This window comes from Sceloporus undulatus, chromosome 2 (assembly GCF_019175285.1).
Source record: "Sceloporus undulatus isolate JIND9_A2432 ecotype Alabama chromosome 2, SceUnd_v1.1, whole genome shotgun sequence".
Classification (NCBI taxonomy): domain Eukaryota; kingdom Metazoa; phylum Chordata; class Lepidosauria; order Squamata; family Phrynosomatidae; genus Sceloporus; species Sceloporus undulatus.
Window position 1 is genome coordinate 161,607,385 of NC_056523.1, and position 26,283 is coordinate 161,633,667.

At 41.0% G+C, this 26,283-nt stretch overlaps 1 protein-coding gene across 3 annotated transcripts in view; it reads right to left on the reverse strand.

The window, feature by feature from the left end:
• The window catches only part of RAB11FIP4 (RAB11 family interacting protein 4), a 274,208-nt gene extending 254,370 nt beyond the window's left edge, over positions 1-19,838 (reverse strand). For all 3 annotated transcript variants that reach the window (XM_042453654.1, XM_042453653.1, XM_042453652.1), the window contains exon 1: positions 19,572-19,838. In XM_042453654.1, the coding sequence (XP_042309588.1) occupies positions 19,572-19,712 (141 nt within the window). In that variant the 5' untranslated portion in view covers positions 19,713-19,838. The remainder of the gene's footprint in view (positions 1-19,571) is intronic.
• Positions 19,839-26,283: the final 6,445 nt, after the last annotated feature.

The following is a 26,283-nucleotide window of genomic DNA, read 5'->3' on the forward strand; positions in this document are numbered from 1 at the left end:
TGTATTTTGGCTGGGCAATAAAAGTATCACTTTTTTGTGGATTGTGGATTTTGTTTTATTTTGCTGTATGGTATCAACCCCTGAATATGCCTCCCAGGAAATTACACTCTGCCTAGGACACCTTGCAATTTTATTTCTCCCCCCTCCGCTTCCCCCTCACACACACACAAAAGCACAAAGAAACCACCAATAGATTGTGGACATGTTTTTAACTGTTCCAGAGATTCCCTTCTCATTTCTGTCTTACTGTAAACAGCAGCCAAGTCCCAGCTTATGGAGAAGCACCATGAATGCTGCATATTGCTAAACAACAGGGCACAATTCACCCAGAGAAGTGTGAAAAAACCTGTAGTCTTTTTTTTCCAGCCAACATCCAAAGAAATTTGTAGTCGCGTTATTGTATTGTATCAACTCATTTGAAGCAGGCTTCTGCCAGGCTGGTTGCATAAATCATTTCTGCCTATTTCCATTCAAAATGACTCTGGTAAAGCCCAAGTCTCCTGCTGAAAGGAACTAATTTGATGCACAAATTACTATATTGAGAATAGCAGCAGGGGAATTAGGCCAGCTAGGATAAAAATCAGTGACAGCCACTCACTTATGATAAATATGCAAGGCAATAAAAGAAACATGGCGATAGAAGCACCAGGAAAAGGGTGGGGAAATTAAGAGTCTGCCAAGAGGGCTGACCAAAGTTCCATTCTGGTACCCATTTCAGATATAGGATCATGGAATCATTGGGAACCCCAGAAAAACTCAGCATTCTTCCAGACCAAGCTTTCATTGTACGAATCACCCAACCTCATGTTTAGAATTTTACTGGGGGAGGAAGAAGCACATCTGCACTCTCCAACCCCTTCTTCCACCTTTCCTGTACCCCAGAAAACTCTTTTTACAGAGGGAAAGACAGAAGAGCTGCATGCTCTTTTTACATTGTTAGTACTTGGAATTGACTATGTAGAAGCACCTGCAGTGTCTTGGAAATATATTTAGGCCTTAGAGCACTGCCCTTATTCTCCTGAGTCTCTTAAGACCCACCCACCCACACACACACACACACACACACACACCCACACACACACACACACACAAAAGCACCAACTTGGTCAACAATTTGCCTCCACTCCAGTACTGTCAGAACTCACTCCTCTTCTACCGACAATGTCCTTTATACATTAGTATCCATATAACTTAGAATAAATGTTCATCTGAGACCACTTGATCACCTCCATTTTTTCAGGGTCTGTCCTTCTAGAACAGGTATATACACAATGTGTAGCTCTTATTGCTGGACTGCAGCTCCCGTTATCCTTTACAATTGGCCATGTCACCTATGACTGATGGAGGTTGAACTCCCATAATATCTGGAGGGTCATATGATTCCCACCCTTGCGCTAGAGCTATGGGACTTCCAGTTCCACATCTGGGGGGTCACATGATTTCCAGATATGTGTCAGAACTATCACTGTCCTATCTATGTACTATGAAGACAAAGAAATAGCTGCTAGCAGCCTTTGTTCTTCCTTCCTCATCATTGCTCTCTTGCACCTTGCCTTGCTCTCTCTAAATCACTGCTTCACTGAATCTCTTCTTGGTTTGCCCTTTGCTTTACTTCAATAAAATGAGAGGACCAGTAAGAGAAGAGTGTAAGACTGTGTATACAAAGGGCAAACCAAGAAGAGATTCTGTGAAGAAGTGATTTAGAGAGAGCAAGGCAAGGCTCTTTTTAGCAGCCCTTGGTATCCATAGAACTCTTCTCATTTTGGATTAATGTTTTGAATTAACAAGGATCAAACTGCTGCTCCTTTAATGGTTCCCTCTAGATATTATGAGCACTGTTTGATCTTTCTTTATTTCCCTCCTCCTCTCCTCTCTCTTAGATATTTCAAATGAGTTTATTTTCTTCATATCAGCTTCATTCACTGTCCAGCTTTTATAACCATACATAGAAATGGAAAATATGATGGTGTGGCCTTTCCTAACTTTAGTATTCAGTTATATATGTTTGCACTTTAAGATTTTGTGTTGTTACTTCATAGCTGCCCTTCCAAGTTCTAGTCTTCTTCTGATTTTTTTGACTGCAGTCTTCATTCTGATTAATGACTGAGCCAAAGTATGGAAAATCTTGAACAATTTCAATGTCTTCATCATCTGCTTTAAGGTTTATCTAACTCATCTCTGGTCATTAGTTTAGTTTAGTTTTTTGTATTATTTTTATTAATTTTAACATAATCTAATTTACAATCAACAGTCAATGTAATATACATTCCAAACATAAAATGACAGAAAGAAAGAAAAACAAATAACTATTATTATTATTATTATTATTATTATGCTTTATTTATATAGCACTGTAGATTTACACAGTGCTGTACATGCAAAGAATAAAATAGATAAAGTAAACCTGTCTATGGCGTACAAGGCGTACAATCTAAGAAACAATAGCATAATACATATAAATAATATATAACAATACAGGAAAGGGTTCAATAAAGTAAGGCAGGAAACAAATTAAAAATGTCAAATAACAAATGATAGTCACGTAATGCCTGACTAATACACAATAGGGCTCTGACTTCCCACGTCAGATTTAAAACATTATGACAAATGAGAAAGAAAAGTAAAAAGGGGAAGAAATATTATTATTCCATTTAGATCCCACTAAATAATCCTACTGAAATTACTAAAAAAAAAAACCCAAACATTACATAATCAGATTTCTTATTGTTCAAAAATCCATTACCTTTTCCACTCTTTTAAAAAGTCTTCAATTGTCTTATCTTTTAGAAACCATATTAACTTGACTATTTGGACTAAATCTCTGTGACCTTAAAAAATCCATTCTTCCATCATTGATGCTTCAGTCCATTTCCAAATTTGAGCAAACAATATTCTTACTGCTGTAGTCATATATTAAAGAAGTAATCCATACTCTCCAGCTCTCTATTCATCATGCCCAACAAAAATATTTCTAGTAAATTAAAAATTCTCCTTTTAACATTTTTTGGATTAATGTATAAACCTTAGACCAGTAACTTTTCATCTTCTTACAAGTCCACCACATATGAAAATGAGAAGCCCTTCTTATTTTGACATCTCCAACGTTGATTTAAAATATTCTGGAATGTTCTAGTGCATAGCCTCTTGTCTCACAGGAGCATGCCATCGTACCACCATGGAAAGGTACTCTGCTGGGTTTTAGTTATTTATTGTCATCTCTGCTGTCTCTTTATCATATTTTAAATTGTTATACAGTGCCTAGAGGACTGGTTGAAGGGGTATTAAATTTTAAAAAAATGTGATTACTGTGGCCACTTTCCTTCTAATTCTGAGAAGAGGAGCAAATAATTAAGCCATGCCTATCTACTCTTGGGTTTACAACACACCCCTATAACATGTGGACAAATAACCTGTAAGTACAAGGCTAAATGCAATCTTCTTTCCATAATAATCAGTTTCGATTTTTCAGAGGGGAAAAACTTTCTACACTTGTAATTACTCAAATGAAGACAGCAAATGTGTGTGGATTAAAAGGGATTTGTCATTTTGGATTAACAAGGATCAAACTGCTGCTACTTTAATGGTTCCCTCTAGATATTATGAGCACTGTTTGATCTTTCTTTATTTCCTTCCTCCTCTCCTCTCTCTTAGGTTTTAATTATTTTAGCAAAGACACATAAAAAAGGGAAAGGGAAAGAGGGGGGGAAAGAAAAATAAGAAACAACAAGAGTTGATTAAGAAATTAATTGGAATTGAACAATAATGCAATCTGTCTGCTGACCAAAAGGATACCAATAGAAATAAGGACTATAAAATCTACTTTCAAATCTAGACTGAACAGTAAGACATTCAGTTAAATAGTGAATGTTTATCTTTCCAACCCTGGAGTATATATATGTCTCATAAAAAACCTAAGTTTTCCCAGGAAATCTTTGGTTTACCTTGATATAGAGACTTGATGAGAGAAGAATGGAAGAATGGCTGCCCATCAGAACAGGCAATACTGAGCTTGATGGACCAACAATTTTACTCATTGTAAAGTTCAATACATAATATGTACCTCCCTCCATCCAACTACTTTATTACCCTTTCACCCACAAGACGTTGGGTAGCACGTGACTGTCCACGGAAGGAACTTGTTACACCTGAGGACTAATGCTAAAGCAGCATATTTGAGAGCTTATTGAGGGGTTTTCCCCATCAATGAAAAAGTGCACTTTAACAATACTTTGGCCGCAGGTCAGTGATGAGACAGAGGCAGCGTTGTGGAATAAGTGTCACAAAAGGTGCTATTTTCCAACTTTAATGCTAGTTCAAGAGTCACTTGTGATGAAGTCCTTACACTGGATCCAGGGTCCATGAGAGATGAGTCCTGCCAAGCATTTTTTTATTATCTTAAGGGCTCCTGACCTCAGAGGCAGGGCTTGAAAAATTTCCTCTTAGTACTACAATTCCCACAACTTCTCAGTTTGGAGTTAGTCTAAAACTGTTTTTCCAGTTCTGATCCAAAAAAATTAAAAATAAAATAGAATAGAATAAAATAAAATAAAAAAATAAAAAACCCCAACCCCAAGGAGCATCTTCAGACTCTGCTGTGTGGCTTTAGTATACAGCCTGCTACTTCCAAGGCATGGAAATATCTATACTATATAACTATATAACATATAATTTCTATAATATCTAAAGTAACATATATTTACAACTAGTATTCCAGACGAAAAAAGAACTTTCCAACTGAGATAGGAATATCCTGACACTGCGAAAGTGAACCTCCATCCAAGGCTTTTGCCCTCCTCTCCTGCAGTGTCAGTTTCCCCACAATCTTAACCATCTGCATCTTCCACATTCAACTTCATCAAACAAAATTCTGACCCTGAAGAGAAAAGCAATAAATCCACACCTTATTATAAGGTCTGATTCTCCCATTTTCTTTCAGAATGCTAACAATGCCCTTCTTTTATTGCAGGTTTGATCAGAAGTATGGAAAGCATTCCTTTAAAAATGTGATGCCTTTGTGGGGAAAAACTCTCAGGAAAATTCACTGGAGAAAATACAGGCAGCCACAAGGCTGTGTGAGATACACTTTAGGATACACATGCAGTTTTTCTGCATAGAAATATGTTTTTTGCACAAAAAACCCACATGTATTTCTCCTCAGAAAATGTGTTTTCTGTGCAGAAAACCCCATGCACAGTTCTGAGAAAGTATATCTTCACTAGAGAATCATCATTCCTGAAGTGCAGATTAGAATCAGGAATTGTGTAGAAATCTTTCCATACTGGAGAATACTGCTTCCTTTCCTCTTTGCCCCCACACAAAAATTGAACATGGTCTGGGGACCCCAAGCACATAAATGGGCCCTTCTTCTAATTGGGGGACAGGCAATTCATCCTTACTTTCATATGCATGTCTTCCCTCCCAACGCATGTCCTCCACTTATATTTTAAAAGGGTCAGTATATGCAAATGGGATTTTCTTGTTCTAAACCCAATTACCCAAGATTGTGGCAGGAATTTTCAACAGGGGTGTATTGGAAATGGTCTTGACATTGTTGGTCTGTGAATGCCAATGATGGCCCTAAGGTGAACCTATCATGGCGTTCTCCTGGCAAGATTTATTTGGCAGGTTGATCACTGCTTTCCTCTGAAGGATATGCTTTCCTCAACATAAACAATCAAACATCCCTCACTCCTATGCTAGATGGATCAAAGGTCTAGGCAATATCATATGTTCCTGTTGGACTCAATGTCCAATATTGGACAGTGTTGGGAACATATCTTTCCTCTTGACGGCTGCTTAGTAGATGTACCACTAGAGGCTGCTCTCATGAAAAACACAACTGGCCCATCAAACTGTGACCATTTCATGTGGGAAACAAATCAAGTTCAGTTTCATCCAAGAAAGCACATGGCTGGTGACTGTCTTTATAACCCCGGGTACAAGAAGCCTTTGATGGTATGGTGTACAAATTAAGGCACTAGAAATAAAAAAAATCACGACAGAACTACTTCTTGGCTTCCTTTAGGATTCAGATGGATTTTCTTTTAGTGGAGCCAAGATAGTAAGCTTTCCTGGCACTGAAGCAACTGAGATGTCTGCCAAAGTGCTTTATGAAATAAAAGCATCCTTCTTTGATCTGTGTCCCTACTGGAAGTGCACCCCACTGCTCTGAAACTATAGCAAGAAACTAATTATTCCATCACTGTGAAGTTGCTGGAAACATGCTTGCTTGGGTTATTTTTACCACTCATTTCTGTAAGTATTATTTTTTAAAAATCCACAAGCCAAAAGGTTTGTATTCTTAGCAGCTTCTGTTTGCTCTTGCTCCAAATTAAAAAAATGGAAAACCAAGTGTAGCAGCAGTGCTGGGTAGCACAGTAGCCACCTGGGCATCACAGCAGAGGATCCTGGGGACTTCAGGGCAGCTCTGGGACCAGAATATTACAGGCTGTTCCAGGAGTATTCTGGCCTGTGCAGATACACCCTCTCATAATGGAGATCATCTGCAAGTTATATGACTTAATTAAGTTCAATAGACATTTAACAGCAAACAAAATATGTTTTCCAACAGACAAATCACAAGTATGTTAATAAGCATGTGTCTTTAACATCTGCTTGACAAGGAGAAACTCTGCTTGTGAGACTTTCCTATAATTTCAACTGTACATCAGGAGAAGTTTCACTTGCTAAACAGTTCCTGGTAAATCAGTACATAGAGAGATCTTGTAGCACCTTTGAGACTAACTGAAAGAAAGAAATTGGCAGCATGAGCTTTCGTAGACTTCAGTCTACTTCCTCAGATGCATCTGATGAAGTAGACTGAAGTCTACGAAAGCTCGAGCTGCCAATTTCTTTCTTTCAGTTAGTCTCAAAGGTGCTACAAGATCTTTCTATGTACTGATTCTACAGACTAACATGGCTATATCTTTGAGTTCCTGGTGAAGTGGCTTTCAAAAAGGCACAGAAATCATACCAAAAAAAGTTGGCTGCCCTAGCAATGAAGCAACCATAACATAGTAATCTTCCTCAGAAACACTGGCTAAATCAAGAATGGGGATCATATGGCTTTCCAGGTGTTTTTGGACAGCAATTCCCAGCAGTTCTACCCAGAAAACCTGGGAGTTGCTGTCCAATTACTGTACATCTAGAGGCTGTGTGATTCCCATTGCTGGTCTAAGGGCTTGTTTAGCAACACAGTGAGACTCCTTTCGCTTCATTTTTCCTATAGAAATAGTATAGATGAGATAGAATCCAATATGTGTGACTATGATCTTCCTTGACTAAGAAATGGGATCCCATGCCCTCAGTCACTGAGCAGAAGATACGGTTTTTGCAGCTTGTCACAAGGAAAAGAGTAAGTAAGTACTGAATCTGTAGAAACTGTGAAAGATACAAAGGCCAAGTATTGGTTTAAGAATGAAGTCACACCAAAAATACAAGACAATATATCATATCAGCAACAAAGGATAGCAGGATACAGCATGTGATGCTTGGAGTATCAAACACCTTTGTGTGTGTGTGTGTGTGTGTGTGTGTGTGTGTGTGTGTGTGTGCTGGGACAGAATGCTGATTGCCAGGTGTTATGGAACATCCAAGAAAAGCAAAATCCTCTTCGAACTGCCAGCAATTACCTGCAAGTGAAAGGCAAGTGAAAGGAAAAGCTGCAAGTGAAAGGCAAAACGGTAATATATACACAAGCCTTGGAAGCCTTTTCTACTCACATTCATGTGGCATTTGTGTTGCCACATTTCACTTCTTCAAATCCAGGCATCTAATTTGGATATTATGCAAATTATTCTAGTTTGCACTTTAATTATGCAAATGCAGCACATTCATCATTGCATTGTTTTCTTCCACTATATTTCAGCCTTCATACAGGGATGTCCCTGCGAATATGGGGGGATGTGGGCCACATCAAATGACATGCTAAAGGGGGGGGTGACACCACTGCTCCCCAAACATCTGCTTTGGGCCAGAAATGGGCTGTGACATTTGTATGCATTCCTTTAAAAAGCTGAAAAGATGGTGTTAGTGTGGTGGGACACTGTAGGAGGAGAAAGGAGATGCCTTGGGTTTTTGAAAAAAATAATAATTATAAATTGTAAAATTTAATTTAAAAACTTTTTTAAATTATTTTTAATATTTTTTTTAAAAAAACCACATCTTACAAAATGTTCACTTTAACCTCATGAAACAATTACATGTAAATGCATTTAGGCTGTGCATGTGGTTTTATAATTTAAAGGTATAATTTTAATTTTGCTAGCCATTACATTCAGTGATATACAGGTATTACAATTTATGAGTAACATTAGTACAAAAATATTACTTAGGATTCTGTATGGTGCGGTATGGAGGAGGCAAGTGGGAGTGAAATTATGAGTTACTGCACTGGGTGATGCCAACCCTAGTGACTCCATTGCCTTCATACCAATTTTTAGTTTCCACTGTCCTGAGAGAACCAGTAAAAACTAAGCTTTGTTGTGTGACCTTGGTACACCACTGCCTCTTAGCAAATTTGCCTTACAAGCCTGTTGCTTATTGTTCTCTGCTACTCACCCCACTCACTTCCCTTCCTGCCCTTTTTCTATGTTCACCTTATGCAATACATCCCTCTGTGGCTTCTTACATGCCACTGCTCACACCACTCATCCTTTCTTCCCTCTTAACTCTCTCCTGTACTTCATCTTGTACCTTTACAATATCCCCCCCCCCCCCCCCGCTTCTTAAATGCTGCCTCTCACTTCCCTTGTGCTTGAAAGGGTGGGTTGGATTTGTTTCTCACACAATTTCACAGACAATTTCACATTTAGTCCCATATCATAGTTCCTACAAGAGCTAGAGACTTACTTTTTTTAAAAGAATGAAAACTTTGAATCCAGTCCTGGTGATGGTCCAAATGGATACTGGGTGCCTTGGGGATATGGCAACCTTATCTGGTATGTTACTAGGAATGACTCTACACTCAAGAAGGATCCAGTGTGGTATTATGATTTATAGAGGTCTGTTGAATAAGAAGATCCCTACTCAAATCATGTAAACTCATTTGGTGACATTAGGTAGGTCACACTCTCTCAGCCTCAGAGGAAGGTAGTCGCAATTCTCTTCTGAATAAAGCCTATGATAAGTTTGCAAAGAGTCAGCCAACTCAAAGGCACATAACAATTCATGAAGCCTAGCAGTCCACAATACATCTTGAGTTGATATGATGTTTTCTTCCCAGATTCCCTTATTGCGGCTTCCACCTTGCTTTCTAGAATTTGGGATTCATCTTTGTATGGTTCTTCATTTCATGTGTCATTCATTTTTTCATCTCTTTTATATAACTCTTCTTTGTGTCACATCCATTTTTTTTTTTAATTTCTTCTTGATCTTGTAGTATATTCCACTTATCGTCATAGAGCATCCTGGCCCATAGTTTCAACTTCACACAGGATTAAAATGTATACATTGCCCAGTTACATAGCCATAATATTAAAGCCACATCTCATCCCAAAACAGATGTGAATGAAAAGGAAGATTAAATTAGTTTTGCTTGCTTGACTTTAAGATGAAAATGGATCCAATCCAAACACATCAGTTTTTGGAGGACATAGTGGAAACCATCTACCCCAAAATACAAACACGCTGATAGAGGTTACTGTTACTACAAACTCTACAGTAGTAAAAGCATAATCTTGCATATCCTTACTTTGAAGTAAGTTCCACTGAATAAACGGTCACTGTCTTTTGACTTTGCAGTCTACTGACTAACCATGTGCAGGACTATACCCAAACTTGCTTCCTAGAATGAGGATTCTTGCTGTGCTTAAGTAAAACCAAGACAAAATTAATCCTGAAAGGCGGAGGGCAGGGGAACCCTTTCCCTGCTTATTTTCGAGTGAATGCCTTTAATTATATTTTGAATAGGAAGTAATAGAGATGTATGATATTGTGCATTCTATTTACAACCACACTGTTCTTGTAAAACCATGCATTATATGGCCAGAAATTGTGTCTGACATTTCTTGTGTTCATTCATCTCTCTAATCATTCCCTCCTTCCCACAGTTAATTGAGTACACCAAGCTTTTTCTTGTTCACACACACACACACACACGCACACACACACTTAAGCTGGTAATGATGCAGAAAGGCAATGCTGTATTACCAAGTACTGCATATTACTTTTAGAGAAATGAACCTATTAAGATTCTCTATAGATCTACTACTCACTAATAGCTTTCACTGAGCTCACTACGATTTTCTTCTAGGGAAGTTTGTACCAAATTCCAGCAGTAATCTATAAACCAGTAGGAACACAATGAACCAACTACCACCTAAGTAATACTGTACTGATGAAATAAAGAAACTTAGGGAATGAGGATTTGTCTGAATGCCACTCAGCTCTAGTACTGAAAACCAATTCTTGGGATCAGGTATCTTTAATTCTAAGTTTATTTTCCAGAAAGCTCTAGCTAATAGGTCTTTGGCCCTGAGGAGGGGAGATGGAAGAGGTAACAATCCTGAAGTATTTTTTTTTTGTAAGTAGCTCAGTGCAATAGATATAATTATCCCCATTTTTATGAGGTAGATTACTTTCTCCAAGCTTACCTGACAAGCATGATGTAATTTCGATCAAAGTCTTTACAACATGTGGCTGGATTGAAGCAGCTACAAGTGGCCCTGCTTAGCCTTTGAGACCAGATGGGATCTGGTGCCTTCAGGATATTTAGGCCTCAATAGATAGTCTAACTTGATTAAATTTACAGCCATAAATTGTTTGTGGATTCCTTTTAAACTGCTTGAATCAGAATGTCAGGTTACCATAAAATCTTCAGCACTGGACTGTGGACAGTTCTAATTTAAGTACAATTAAGAGATATATAAAGAAATAATATAAGGTCCAAACAGACAGGCCAAAATAAAGCTGCTTCGGGTCACTTTGGAAGTGTGCTGTTTAAATGATGCATGCATCCTAAGAGGCTGGAAGCCACACCAAAGCCACACTCCAGTCCTAAGGACTGAAGCATGGCTTTGGTGCAGCTTCTGGCCTCTTAAGATGTATGTGTCATTTAAACAGCATACCCCCAAAGTGACCTGAATCAGCTTTATTTTGGCCTGTCTGTTTGGGCCCATAGTTCCACCTCTTTGTCTTGCCAGTTTTGGCTGTCTCTGTGTGTCTGTGTGCAAGTTTTTTTAAATGATTTTTATTATTGTAAAGCAGCCATACAGGCTGCAAACAAGTACAGATAAACAAGGAGGAAGGGGATGCTCAGCTCCCTCATTTCCCATGTGTCCACTGAAGACAGCACCATGCTATGCTGATTTCCAAACTGAAAAAGAAAGGTACAATGAGTACCCCTAAATACTTCCTTCTGCAGACCAAAAAGCCTCTTAGGGAAGGCGATTTTGAAAAGCTGAAAATAACTATTCTTCCTCCAGCTGAGAAGCCCCTCTTTTTCTCCACAGAAACATGTAGTCTACTAGTTCTATTTTTGGCTTTAAAAGAAGCACAGAAGAAAGAGACATACTGTAGAAATAAATGTGTTAAGTCTTTGAGGTGCTACAGGTCTCCTTGTCATTTTTATCACAACAGACAAATACAGATGCCCTATTTGGAAAATGTATTACATCTAGTTTGTCCCACTTTCAGTGTGGACAAGGTGATTAATCTGTTTTAATACAGCAGAGTGATAGGATGTCACCTCCAATCATGTAAGGCATGCCTGTAAGGCTACCCAAGGGGTGCAGGGACAAGAAATGCCACCTCCACTATTGTCCACTCCTGTTCTCTCAGAGAAAACAGTAGGTACACTCATCCTTCTTAATCAATAAGCCCTAGTACTTCAACCCCAAGAATCCTACCTTTACTATACCACTGAGTGCACATGCCCAGGTTGCCTCCAGAGATCTAGACTGAGTAAGTAGGATTGACTGTCTCAAGGGGTCTATCTGTTAAGTACATGGGCATTTCTGTACCATACCCTGGAGGCCAAAGGGGTGGCCTTGTACCACACTGCATGCAGATGGTGCAGTCACAGTCTGCTCTGGCATCTCTTGACAGCAAACACAGGGCTCATTATCTCTCCCTTTTTCTCATGAGCAACTTTGAACAAACACAGATAACCAAACCTTATGTACAGACATCATTCTATATCCAAGGTGGGAATCATAAGTCCCTCCAGACATTGTTGAACTGCAGCTTCCAGCATCTCCCACTCTGAGCTATCCTGGCTAGAGCTGCTGGGACTCCTTGCCCAACATCTTCTGGAGACCTGCACAATTTCTATCCCTCTTTAACAGGCTGCCAGACTGTCAAGACATCCAACAGGTCATGGCATTTATGACTGATATGACAGAATAAGCAGCCACAAACAAGTCTAGCTGCCTTGTTTTGAACTAATTTGCTCAACTTGGCACAGACATACCCCAAATTATAGTATATTGGAGAAGTGCAGCTTGGAGGTTACCTGTGTGTGCACTAGCATCTTCAGAACCCCCAGCTCTAGAAAGGTATGCTGTGAGCTTATGGCAGCCAGGCTCAAGTTACATTTCCATGCTTATCCAGCACTATTAAGTCACCTCTGGTCATTAACAAACACACCCAAGCTAACAGCTAAAATGGAGGCACAACATGCAGCAACTTTCTCTCTGCAAAAAGTGGTGCACAGAGACCAAAATGCTTCATCTATAGAATTTTCCATTCATAGAGCTTTTTGAAATAAGAGCCCTATCATCACAAAACAAAAGGGCAAGCAATCCCTTTCCTCACTAGGCCACATAGTTGTAAGGCTAAATGGACAAACAGGATGACTATGGGAATATAATGTGTATTACACAGCAAAATAAATCAAAAGCAACATATGGCATAAAATCAGTAACTAAGGCGCGTTACAGACCGCCCGTTTGGGGCGGCCTGTAACCGGACCTTTCCCCGCTGGATCAGGGCCTCAGCTGCCAGACCGGCAGCCTCCGAGGCCCCGATCCACCGCTTTTCAGGCTGCGGGGAAGCTGCAAAAGGCCAAGGACACCCTGGAAAGGGGTGTCCTTGGGACTTCAAGCCCCAAGGACACCTGGCGGCAGCAGGGAGGAGGAGAAAGGGGCCTTTCTCCTCTGCATCACTGGCGCAGCCATGTAAAGGCTGCGCCCAGTGACGCAAAGCTGGAAGGAGCTCCAAAACGGAGCTCCTTCTGGGGCCGCAGAAAGGGTGCCCTAGGTGCCCTCACACGGCCCCACTACGTCACAACTGTGCCACCCCACGGCGCGGTCGTGATGTAGTTAGTCATGGTGGCACCCGTGTGCATAGGGCACCGCCATTTTGTACGGACTGGGTCCGTACTAGGGTTAGTCTTCTAACACTTCTTGACGCCCCTTCCTAACCCTAGTACAGACCCAGTCTGTACTTTTATGCCCGTTTGTAACGGGCCAAAGTCATATTTAATCTGAAGGTTTTTTCCTAAAAAGACACCAGCATTCTACATCCACATCCAAAGTCTTCAGCTACATCACTACAAAGCAGCAGCTAAGAAACTCTTGGTTAATAAATTTCAAACAGGTAATGGAATGGACTGTTGCAGTGACCCAGAGCATATCAAACTCAGTTACTACAGAGTTATTGAATACTATTTTTTCTAATCTGCAGAAGCAAGTGTGAAATAAAAAGGTTGACAACTGATTGGAAAACCAGGCTCAACTTGCTGCTGGCTTTTAACAGCATCTTACTTTGCAGAAATAAACTACTGTAGTGATGCTTCTCATGATTTAAAGAGAAATGTTATTATCTGAACCCCTGGCAGATCAAGCTCCTTTTATAAGCAGAAAATCAGTGACTACTAAGAAGTTAGTAATGTTTCAATAGATGCTATGTAAAGGGAAGACAACTCCTTTCCTCACACATACACAAAGATGTAAGGCTAAATGGACCAATAGGGTAATAGTACAAACACAGGAAATCTTATTGTACAGTAAACTAAAAAATTACAACTTGTGTGTTGTCCTGTCTGGCAAAGATGTGTGGCACGTACATCCTACCTTCTAGTGAGTTTCAAAGGTGAAGTAGTTAGAGTATCAGTCTAGGACTGGAGAGATGCCTGTTCACATCTCCTCAGGCTTGAAATTTAAAGCATAACATGCAGTCTTGTACCTATTGCCTTCTCTCAGCCTACCCTACCTTCAACAGCTGCTCACTCTTATGTTAGTGAGGCAGCATACCCATTCCAACCTTTAGTTCAAACCAGGGTTAGGCAACCCTTTTGAGCCAGGGGCCGGGTTGCTGTCCCTCAGACAATTGGGGGTCCAAAGCCAAAAAATAAATAATTAATTAAATTTTTTAAAAATAAATAAATAAATAAATAAATAAATAAATAAACCGGGACAAATGTAGGACAACATTTTCAAATGGAGGACACTTTTTTAATAAAAAATGGAGGACACGTGAAAAAATTTGCTGATTTTTTAAAAAATGTTAGGATAAATGCATGTTTCTGAGGCTTCTATAGACAATTGCCCCACCATGCCCCTCACACGAGACGCCAAAGGCCCTGGTGGCAATCAGCGGCAGGACTGGGCTGGGGCCGGTCCCAAGGCCTCACCGCACCGCATCCGGCCCGCAGGCCGCAGGTTGCCTACCCCTGGTTCAAACTTTTAAGGAGTTATCTGAGGTAGTGAACCTATTTTATGGATAGAGTTCAGGAACTTGACCTTTGGGTTAAAAGATGGAGTGAGTTTATTGTGACACTGCTGTGGAAACTATCAGCCACCACTGCCATAATTTGTGGGACTCAATGGGATTAAGATGAACTCCTTGGGGAAAGTGAATGATAAAAATGTAATATAATAAACTGTCTCCCTCCACATAAACATGTAGCCCAGATCACTGGAAAAAAATATAACATTTACTTCAGGTTTTTCCATTTTGCTTTGCATGTGCTTGGTTCAAACTCTCCATCAGAAGGAAGTTGTCTATTTTCAGATAATGTCCGACTCATCTTGTTGTCCTCAGTCCTTCCCCAATGCTTTGTAACCCTGACCAATTTTAAGGGCTCTAACACAACCACAAAAACATCAAGACTGTCAAACCAATGTGACAATTCCAGGCAGTTGCAAGGATGCCACTAATGCAGCTGTACAACACAAACACTTGCATAGGGTGATCAGCTGCGGGACAACTGTACCTTTTAAGAGGTATGTACAGCCAGCATGGCATAGAGGCTTGAGCACTGGATGATGACTATGGAGACCAGGGTTTGATTCCACACTCAGCCATAAAACCCATTGAGAAATCTTGGGCAAATCACACTCTCTCAGCCTCAGGGGAAGGCAATGGCAAAACTACTCTGAACAAATCTTGCCAAGAAAACCCCATGACAAGTTCATCTTAGGGTCATCATAAGTCAGAAACAACTTGAAGGCACACAACAACAACAACAGTTTAGGGCCATCCCAAGACATTTCACATCCTGAGATGCTCCCTCTTCTTAGTCTAGACTACCAGTGGAATCCACTATACCTGAGTAAACAGTCTAGTTTTGTGGTCACAGAATGGCTGTGTGAAAGACACAACTCTGGGATAGTGGTTTGAGTGTTGGACTATGACTCTAGAGGCCACACTTTCAATACATGCTTGGCCATGGAAATCCACTGGGTGACCTTGGGCAAGTCACACTCTCTCAGCTTCAGAGGAAGGCAATGGTAAATCTCCTCCAAACAAATCTTGCAGAGAAAACCATGTGATAGGGTTGCTTTAGGATTGCCATAACCTGGAAATATCTTGAAGGCACGTCACCACCACCACCACCACCACAACAACAACAAGGACAATAGTGTGAAAGATACAGCTCTGAACCCCCAACAATAGTGAACAGGCAGGAAATTCAGGAGTAGCAGTTGAAGGCTGTTCCTGTGGCCCATTTGGATTACCTCACTCGGCCTAATTGTTCAGTTTTAAGCATCACATCAAAGCTCTCTTTTTGCAGAGCTTATGAGTTAGCAAATGAACATTATTTTCTTCCCATAGTGTTCTACCTTTGAACACACAATCATTGACAGATGCAAGCAAGAACCATAAAATGTTTATATACACACTCTCTCACACACACATCCTGTAGACAATGTTTTACATCTATTCTGTAGTTCTGCTTCAGGTTGGTATAAGCAGTTTTCATGTGATGTAAACCATTTTGAGGGTTATTATAATAAAAAATATCATGCACATAAAAGAAGGTTGCATCTATCAAATTATCTTCCTTCACATGAATATCAGAAGTACCTCTTTGCATCCAGTCACCACAGTTTTGCATGGGCCAGGCAATTACTCATTTCCCCCCATCTTTTATTCTAATGTAAATTTTCATGTAGCATGTCTACTTGGATTTTCTTTAAAGAAGGGGAAAACATGCACAAGACAACCGTATGGAATTTATGAGGTTGCCATAAGTCTACAGGTGACTTGAAGGCACATGCACACACAAGGTTCATTAAGACATTCTTAAAACCTCCCAAATTTTATCTTGATCATGGCAGTTAGTTAGAAAAGAGATGATATTTTTGCAAAGGTTTTTTAAAAGATTGCAAAAACAAGCAATACACACACAGGTTAGTTTGTGAAATCATTAAAAAAACACCAACAACATTGTTAAGCCCATTGGTGTCTTCATCCACTCATTTTAATATTTATACAACAACAGTACCTTGCAGCAGGAGACCCGCAGTGCAAGACTGACACAAGCAAGAACCAGAAGTATATTGCAAACAATAATTGATTCTGAGCATGTTTGGATCAGACATGTAAGTAAAAGCAATGAATGGCAACTTTAAAAGCTGCAATTTATCACTCATGGAAGCCAAATGCCATATTATAGTCCTTGTTGATAGGAATGTTGTCTTGTAGAGGCCATAGATTGTAAACCAACCAATCCCACCCACCCCCACCAAAAGAAACATCTTCAATGTTCAAACTGGTTATGGTATGTCCAGTTGTTCCATTCAGTAACAAAACCGATTACAATCTTAAAAACCAGTTATTCCAGATTTTTACATTTTAGTTTCCTATCTGAAGATTACAATGTAATGCTTCACTCTTCAAACCACTGGCTTTAAAATAATCCCACTGACTTTAGCTGGCTGCAACAATGTAATAATTATTTGGCAGTCCCAGGGCTCCATGCTTTGAACTTCCTTTACAAGACTTTCATCCCACTCTGTAGTACAACTATAGACCTTAATGACGCTAGTTCTCCAAGAGCAAACACTTTGATCAAGTACACCATACAAACCCTCCTTGCATTCACATAGGTTTGTGGCTAAACCAATACCGAAACAACTCAAGCATTCCTGCTCAATCTCTCTCTCTCTCTCTCTCTCTCTAATGCCATTTTAGATAAAACAAGTATGTTCTGTTTACATACTGGTAATAAAAGCAATAATTTGAACAAGAGCTTTTCCCTAAAGATATTGACATTCTTGGTGAAATCACTTGTTGAAACCTGTAAAGTCCTAGCAAAATCATGAAAAATGTGTATATGGGAGACAAAGCAGGTAAGACATGTACCTGTAGAAGGGAGTGGGGAACAGAGATTTTTTAAAGCCAAGTAGCCAACTGAAAGTGTATAGGAGTTGATGACAGGATAAAGGCACATTGTTTCCAGGAGAGGTAGCAAATAAATAAAAAAATGATGATGGTGATGATGATGATGATGATGATGATGATGATGATGATTATGATTGTCCAAGGTTCAATATCGCAAACAAAGAGCACTAAGAAGCAAATGAGTAATAGTCAGAAGTCACCAGTGCTCACAACAGGTACACAGGGCTGCTCTATATTACACATGGCAGCCTGCTATGGCTGCTCTAAAGTGCTGGGCACATTGCCTCCCTTCCTGAACATGTCCTACTACCACATGCAAGATTCAAGGCCATACACCTACCTAGAAGGCCTATGAGAGAAATGGCTTCTATGGGGTTCCTGATATCTCTGTACAAGGGCCTTGTGTTCTTCCGCGACACTTGTATATACCTCCTGCCCCTGGCACACAGGACTTCAGCCATAAAGTCCAGCGTTACAGGGCTGATAGTAGACTTGCCACCATTTCAATTTCTGAAAGTTATAGTCTACCGTGGGCCATTTGCCTCTTCTGCACGGGGCAGGGAAATATACTGTATATACCCAACTATAAACTGACCTCTTGTGTAAGTTGAGGGAGGCTTTTGGGGCCAAAATTATGGATTTTAATGTGATAAATTGAGGGTAATACATAGGGCTATGTAGCAAAAGATCTAAAGGATGAAGCAAAAGAAAACAGAGCCAAAGAATTTACAACATTCCAGCAGACATGTGCTCACACTAAAGGATGAAAGAGTAGAGAGGGGTTACTGCTTCCAGGTCAGATTACACTCTTGACTTTCACCTAGGGATGGTTCCTTGTTAAATAAGAGTTAAAGTATGTGTATTGACCCGTGGATAAATTGACTCTGGTTTTGTGGGTCAATTTTTTGACTAAAATTTCTAGACTCACTTGCGAGTATATACAGTAATTTCTAAGCACTACCCAACACCAACAGCAACAGGGGCATCTTCAAATTGCAAGGGAGGATTCTTGAAACATTGGGAGAGGCTTCCTCACAGTGAGAGCTGCCAGGCTGCCTTGGAAGGTGGCAGAATCTCCTTTGCTGGAGCTTTCCAAGCAGAGGTTGGACGGCCAGCTCTTCAGGGATGCTTTAGTTGTCCTGGCAGAGTCTGGGCTAAATGACCCCTAGGATCCCTCCAGGCTGACTTTCTGAACTGTAATCCCCTGGAAGGTTCAAGCCACACAAAGGCCCTTCTTTTCCTCTCAAACAGGTGGAATTACAGTGGCTAGAGGGAGAGATGTGGCATAGTGGTTTGACCATTGGACTACAACTCTGGAGACCAGAATTTGATTCCCAGCTCAGCCATGAAACCCACTGGGTGACCTTGGGCCAGTCACACTCTCTCAGCCTCAGGGGAAGAAGGCAAGGGCAAAACCTCCTCTGAAGAAATTTTGCCAAGAAAACCTCATGGCCTTAGGGTTGCCATAAGTCAGAAAATGACTTGATGGCACACAACACATGGAGAGAGGGGGAAAAAACCCTCTGCACATGCTTAGAGGCATGCTGTCACTTCACATCCTCCTAGCACCCTTCCTGGAAAATACCAAACCCAGGTCTATTCTGGTCAAGGAGGGCAGAAATCTGAGCAGAGGAAAGATTTAAGGGCAGGGTGAGCAGGCACCTCCTCCGTTTCTAGGACCTGTCCTACATTTCCACCTTCATTTCCCGGATCAGTTCCATAAGCCCCTCCATTTCCAGCCTGACTCGAAATTGATATTTCTAGGCGCTTTCATTTTGGCCCTGTCCTCCATTTTCCCCTCTGCGATGTCCTACATTTTGCCCTCCTTTGGGATGATGAGGCACCCTCTCCATCCGGTGCCTCTGAATAAGGGGCTTTGGGGGCGGACAGGGGGACCAAACTCCCCTTCCTAAAATCCCATAGAATGGAGAGCCCGGGCAGTTAGAGCGGGATGAAACCGGGCGATTCCCCCAATGTGGCTCCAGTCGTATGTAGTGCCTTACCTCCTCCTCCTCTCCCTGCCCAAACTGGAGCCCCAGGGCCACGAAATGCTCCACCCGGATGAAGCCATCGGCATCCTCATCGCAGACGTCAAAGACCTCCTTGAGCTTCTGCAAGAAATGCCTGAGGCTGGGGGCCTCCATGGCGGAGGGAGGGGAGGGGGCTCAGGTGGGAGCCAAGGGGGAAAGGCGCTGGCCAGCCATCGCAGCAGCAGCGGCAGAGGCAGCAGCAGACAGCCCTCCTGCAGCCATGCTCGCTGCCTCCAGCCCCAGCAGCTCAGTGACATCAGCGGAGGAGGAGGAGGAACAATGGAGCAAGGCGGGCAGGAAGGATGCACATCAAAGGCAGCAGCAGGAGGAGGATGGCTGGCTTGACTGGCAGGGAGGGACCCAGGGGGACCAGCCCTCCTCCTTTCCCAGCACATGTACTCCCATTTCAGCCCCCTCTTCCTGGAGGGATCCCAAACCGCCCTCCATTCATAGAATCATAGTGTTGGAAGAGACCACAAGGACCATCCAGTCCAACCCCATTTTGCCATGCAGGAACTCACAATTAAAGCACCCCTGTGACAGGTGGCCATCCAGCCTCTGCTTGAAGACCTCCAAGGAAGGAGATTCCACTACACTTAAGGGAGTGTGTTCCACTGTCAAACAGCCCTTATGTTGAGGTGGAATCTCTTTTCCTGTAGCTTGCATCCATTGCTCGGGGTCCTGTTCTCTGGAGCTGCAGAAAACAAGCTTGCTTCCTCCTCAATATGACATCCCTTCAAGTTTTTAAACAAGGGCTATCATATCACCTCTTAACCTTCTCTTCTCCAGGCTAAACATCCCCAGCTCCCTCAGTTGTTCCTCACTGAGGACATGGTTTCCAGATCCTTCACCATTTTAGTCACCCTCCTTTGGACACGCTCCAGTTTCTCAACATCCTTCTGAGCAGAGCTACGCCTGCTGCATCCATACTGCAGAAATAACCCGGTTTCAACGCCACTTTTAACTGTCCCATGCTATGGGATTCCAGCAACTGTACTCGGTTGTGGCCTCTTCCCATTGGGCAAACGGTTCTCACACCAGATCAACTCAATCAAAGGGACCTCAGGCCTAAATCTACAGGACCTAAACCGAGCAGCCAAGCACATGGGGTCTTGGAGATGTCACTACATGCTCCTAAGTATTACCCTTGACTATCTTATCAAAATCTATAATTTTGGTCCCCAAAGCTGCCCTTGACTTACACATGAGGTCAGCTTATAATTGGGTATATACATTTCCCTGCCTCATGAAAGAGAGGCAAATGTAGTAAAGACCAACAGTAGACTATAACTTTATGGAATTGATGTATCCATGGGGTCGCTACAAATTGAGATCGAAATGATGTCGGAAATGTGTTGCTGCTGAAAGTAAAAAGATGTGTGTCAATGCATCTTTGTGACCTATTTCATGGAGGGATTTTTGTGACATCATTTTGTGAAATCGTTATGCATAATTGTGATGACTTCTTTATTTCTAAACACTGTTCTTTTTTGGTTAACAGCACCCTGGGCCTTTTTATCCCACTGCTACCGCCCAAATTATGTCACTATGACTTGCTTGTAATCACTACTCTATTTAACTTGTGTTCCTGCCACTTTTATTCGACTCTTTAATTCTGTTTGGCTATTAGTAGCGTGGTAAATATATTCAACCAGCAGAAAAGCTTTTATTAAAATAATAACAAAACTTTATTAAGGGGATGTTTCAAACATTGTTTACTTAGTTGTAGATGACTAAGACAACTGTTACTTCAGGCATTTGTGTTACTTGTTTCACTTGAAGGTTTTCCTTTATTCGTTTCCACTTTATCACAATGTTTCCTTTACACAACTTTCCCCAGAGAATATTAGTTATTGTTACTCAGGACCCCCACACACAGACATTATTATTATTATTATTATTATTATTATTATTATTATTATTATTATTGCTAAAACTCCCTCACTTGGAGTGATGTACTGGAACTAAGTCCCTCACTTTTGAACTTGTTCCCTATCAGTCCCTGTCACAGAAGTAAGTTGATTTTTCCCAACTTTAGCTCTCACAGTCCCTAACCTCTGGACTGTCCCTCAACCGGACCCTAACTGTCTGAAAACAAAACCCTAACTGACTTCCAACTGTCACTAACCGCATTTTTCTCTTCTTACCAGCCAACCTTCTATTGGCTGCCACCAACTGATTGGCAGTTGTTAGCCTGGCACGATACTGCCTCTTCTTCACAGTAATTGTGTGATTTTTCAGGGATATCCACAGGATGAACTCCCAGTCTCTTTCGTGTGATAAGCTCCATATAGAAGTGTAAACTCCTGCTTCTTAGTAGGCCCTGAAGCTGAAACCATGCAGCTGGTGTAATGGAATATAGATTGTCCTGATATGGCTCAGGTCCAGGGTATTTTGTTTTTTAATGTTGGAAGCTGCCCTGAGTCCCAGTCCTGGGAGAAGAGCAGGATATAAAAGAATATAACAACAACAACAACAACAACAATAAGTGATGGGACCTAAGAGTGGGGTTGGCACTGTGCTCTGGGGCCACAACCAACTACACTTGTCCCTCCACATTTGCAGCATTGACTTTTGCAGATTTGATTATTCACAGATTTTATTAATACATTCTCTCTAGGAATATCTAGGTTCTCCAGCACAACTCTATGGTCAACTTTAGCCAAAAGTCACACTGAAGGACCTAGAGATTCCTAGGGAAAACACTCAGCTAGGCATTTGTAGCTCCTTCAGTGCAATTCTATGGTCAATGGCCACAGAGTTGCACTGGAGGACCCAGAGATTCCTAAAGAGGTGTTTTTGTGATTTGTGGTTTTTCTACATTCAGGTGGTTCCTGTGCCCCCAGCCCCAGTAAATGTGGAAGGACGAGCCCTGGTGGTGCAGTGGTTAAATGCCTGTACTACAGCCACTCACTCACAAACCATAGGTTGCGAGTTCAATACCAGCAAAAGGGCTCAAGCTCGACTCAGGCTTGCACCCTTCCGAGGTTGCTAAAATGAGTACCCAGATTGTTGGGGGCAATTAGCTTACAATTTGTAAACCACTTAGGGAGTGCTTAAGTGCATTGATAAGCGGTATAGAAATGTACCTGCTATTGCTATTGCTATTCACCCCAAGAAAGATCATACTACCAGCTTTCTCTCAGTTTCTCTCAAAGATGCTACAAGATCCCTTTGCATGCTAAAATAAATGATTTAGTCTTAAAGGTACTATAGGATTCCTTTTAGTTTTGCTTTCTTGTCCAGCCCCATAATGGCTTCTCCAGTTGTCTTGGTCTAGTTTCCATAAGACCTAGTCATCATGGCCAGTGGTCAAGGATTATTGTAGTCTAAAACATCTGGAGGGTATCATGATTACAGGAAAGAGCTGTGATTTGGAAAATTCTGTCTCTCTCTTATTTTAGGACTCTAGTCATATAAATGTTGATTAAAGCTTTCCAAGCTAGAACTGGAGACTAATAAAACCCAGGTACCTGGATGCCTGGAGTCTAGCCAGGGTTTCTACAACCTGCTAGCAGAAGCCTGCTTGTTAATGAGTTCACAAGGCTATTACAGCTCTTTTAACATCTCTTGTAATTTCTATGAGTGATGTTTTAGAATGTGTTACTTTGACATTGAAAGCCAGTTTTTCTCCCTCTCCCTTTTTCTAGGGATATTAACACCTAGGTTTGTGATCAAAGTGCATCTTATTCATTTCTTGATTCCAATAATAAAAATTATTCCATGCCCATTTTCTAGGCCTGGGAATTCTGAACTAGAAGGGAGCAGGGAAGTGAGTTAAGTCTCATTTTTCTAATACAATGCTTCTCTCTGCTTCATACCCAATCTGATGGGTTTCGTTTTTGGTATTTTTACTGGTGACTTTAAGAGTTTGCATTTTACTATCACCCCTTTTTCTTGCTATGGTTGAAGTGTGGGTTTTTTAGTGACATTGCACATTTTTGTAAGCTACCTTCTGTGTCTTTTTTAAGCAAGAAAGATAAAATATAAATCACCCACAAACACAACAATCTTGTCCCAACAGATGCTTCACTTGCTTTAACCTGAGTTGTCAAATATGTCCTTTCTTGACAAAGCATAAGAAATTAAATACATGGAAATTCAGAGTTACTGTTTGCCTTGTTTGTTGCGAGGAACGTGGAAATTCCATGTGCTTTACCAATCCATTCCTAGTCTTATCTTTACCATTCTATGTGCTCTTTGGACATAGTTGCAGGGGAGCTGGAGACTTTCCTCCTTCCTTACCATTCAAATATCTTCTGCAGTCACTACAGTCTCCATCATTCCTAATCAGTATGGCCAATGGCTAACATATCTGGAAGGCCCCAGGTTGCAAAAGACTGGGCTGATGGGCAGAGTGCTCAACTTGAATCAAGAATTGTTGCATTCAAATTTGTAGTTTGCGCCTTGGGTTCAAATCACAGTTCCTTGCTTGGCCATGCTTCCAACACTGACTTCACTATAACAGCATGTTTTCAAGGCTTTCAGTACTGGAAGGAATGAGACAGATTTGGACCCCATGAGAGAATAATCTGGGTTTGAAGAAGAAATAGTGATAGAAATAGCAACACAGCTATGTGTTTGGGGGAATCCGACCTTATTGATTTTTTCCCCCTTGCAGCTTTTGTTAGTGATTCTGGATATCACTACCCAGAGCTTGCCACACTGATGTACATTTCCTACAGAAGTAGGTTAACTGGATGGTTATGCTGTATGTAAGAAAGCAGAAACCTTTCCTTTCCTGACACTGAGGGAACTTGTCATGAGTTCTTTTTCTGCCGGTAGGAAGCATCACAGTTTGGTGGCTGCAGCTTCCCTCTGTCGGAAAAACAGGCACCAGGAGTCCGCCCTTTTGGGGCAGTCTGTCCCACACCTCTGTCTCATCAAATAAGATGATGAGTTAAAGGCAAGAGCTCTTTTATTTTGCTTAATTTTTTCATTAGTTAGTTAGGATATAGGCTTTCTATAGGCAAATATCAATATAAAGCCATTAGTAAACTTTTCTAAGTTTGTACCCTTAAACTGTCTGCATTGTTTGGTTTTTGAGTCAATTTTAAACCTTGGGGAAGCATCATCAGATTGGGGCATGCTTTTCTCCTACTCTGCTAAAGGCTAATTCTTAACAGTTTTAGCTTTTGATATTTTAAATATTTTTCCCACCCAAGGGCTAACATTTTGGGATACATTACTTTCCAACACTTATTAAAGTCTGAGCCACAGGTATAGCTTTCATGTTGCTTCACTACAGCTCCCCCCATCCCTAGGCTGAGCTACAGTGTCTGGGACTGATGGTTTTTTTTCATCCAGAGAAGTTAAAGTAGTCTGAGAACTGGAGAAGCTGGGCTGTTATGGGAGTGCAATGGTTAGGGGTTGGAAGTATATTGACTATTGAGAAAGAAAGGAGGGAAGAAAGCTGAAGAAACCTCCCTATCCATTGCAACCATCCTTTCCCCCCAAGATTAAACAAAGAGACCATTTCTTGGCATTGTTGGCTTGGAGAGCCAAACTGCCTTTTCTTAAAGTATATATATTTTTTGTTTCCAAAGCTTGGCTTGAACTGTGTCTCATGCTGCTACTAAAGTGTAGGCCTCATCTCATAAAACTGAGAAGAAAGTTCTCAGCCCTTGTCTTTCCCACAAAAAATGCCAAACAAGCCTGTTTGCTCACCTCTTATTAGTTTCATGGTCAAATTTGAGTCAGCACTGAGGCTCCAACATAGCTGGAGCCTCAAATACATTTGACAGTGTTGATTTATTTGTCTGCAAAAATTGTTGTTGTTGTTGTTGTTGTTGTTGTTGTTGGTTTCCCCCTCTGGTAGCATATTTTTGCACCAGGAAAAGCATAATTTTCTCAGAGTCATATATGTTATACTTTTTATAGTCTTCTGGTGGGGGGAGGCATGAATCTGTCCCCTTTTCAGCATTTGTTCCCTTTAAATCTTCTCTCCCTTTACTCTCTCTCCACTTCCTCAGAAAATCCAGTGTGCCAAAGTAAAGCAAGATATTGAAACAAACAAATAAGTAATTATTACTGCATACTGTGCAGTAGTGTTGTGGGATTGCTGAGAAAAACAAGAAAGAGAGAGATGTACAATCTTTCCAATGAAGATAATTTGTTTGCGCAAAAACTTCACTCCTGCCCCTCCCCATGCTCCTGCCTTAATGGATACAAATGTAAATGTGCACTTCTTTAATGGATCAAGTCCCAAGGTAATAGAAATACTCCCCCCCACCCCATTATACCATGTTATTTTCAGAGGTATGCAGTTGTGCATGGAATAAAAGTTAACAAAAAGGAGAAAAAGACACACTGCACTTCAGTTACAGCTCGAGTTTGTACATAGGGATATAAGTAGCTCCTTTAGATTGAGACTGGACTGCATAATTATAGCAATCTGATACCACTTTAACTGTCACAACCCCTTCCTAAGGGGTCGTGGAATTAGTAGTTTTGTGATGCAAATGGAATTCTCTGCTGGAGAGTACTAGTCCTGAAGCACAAGGGCTCTTAGCATTCTATGGACCTCACCAAAGTACAAATTCCATGATTAATAGTAGTTAAAATGGAACCAAACTGCTATAACCATGTAGCAGAGATACAGTTGTTAGTCAGGCTAGAGTAGACTTATTGAAACAACCAGCATTATTTATGTATTGACTTGCCATTCAAAAAATGACTGAATGGT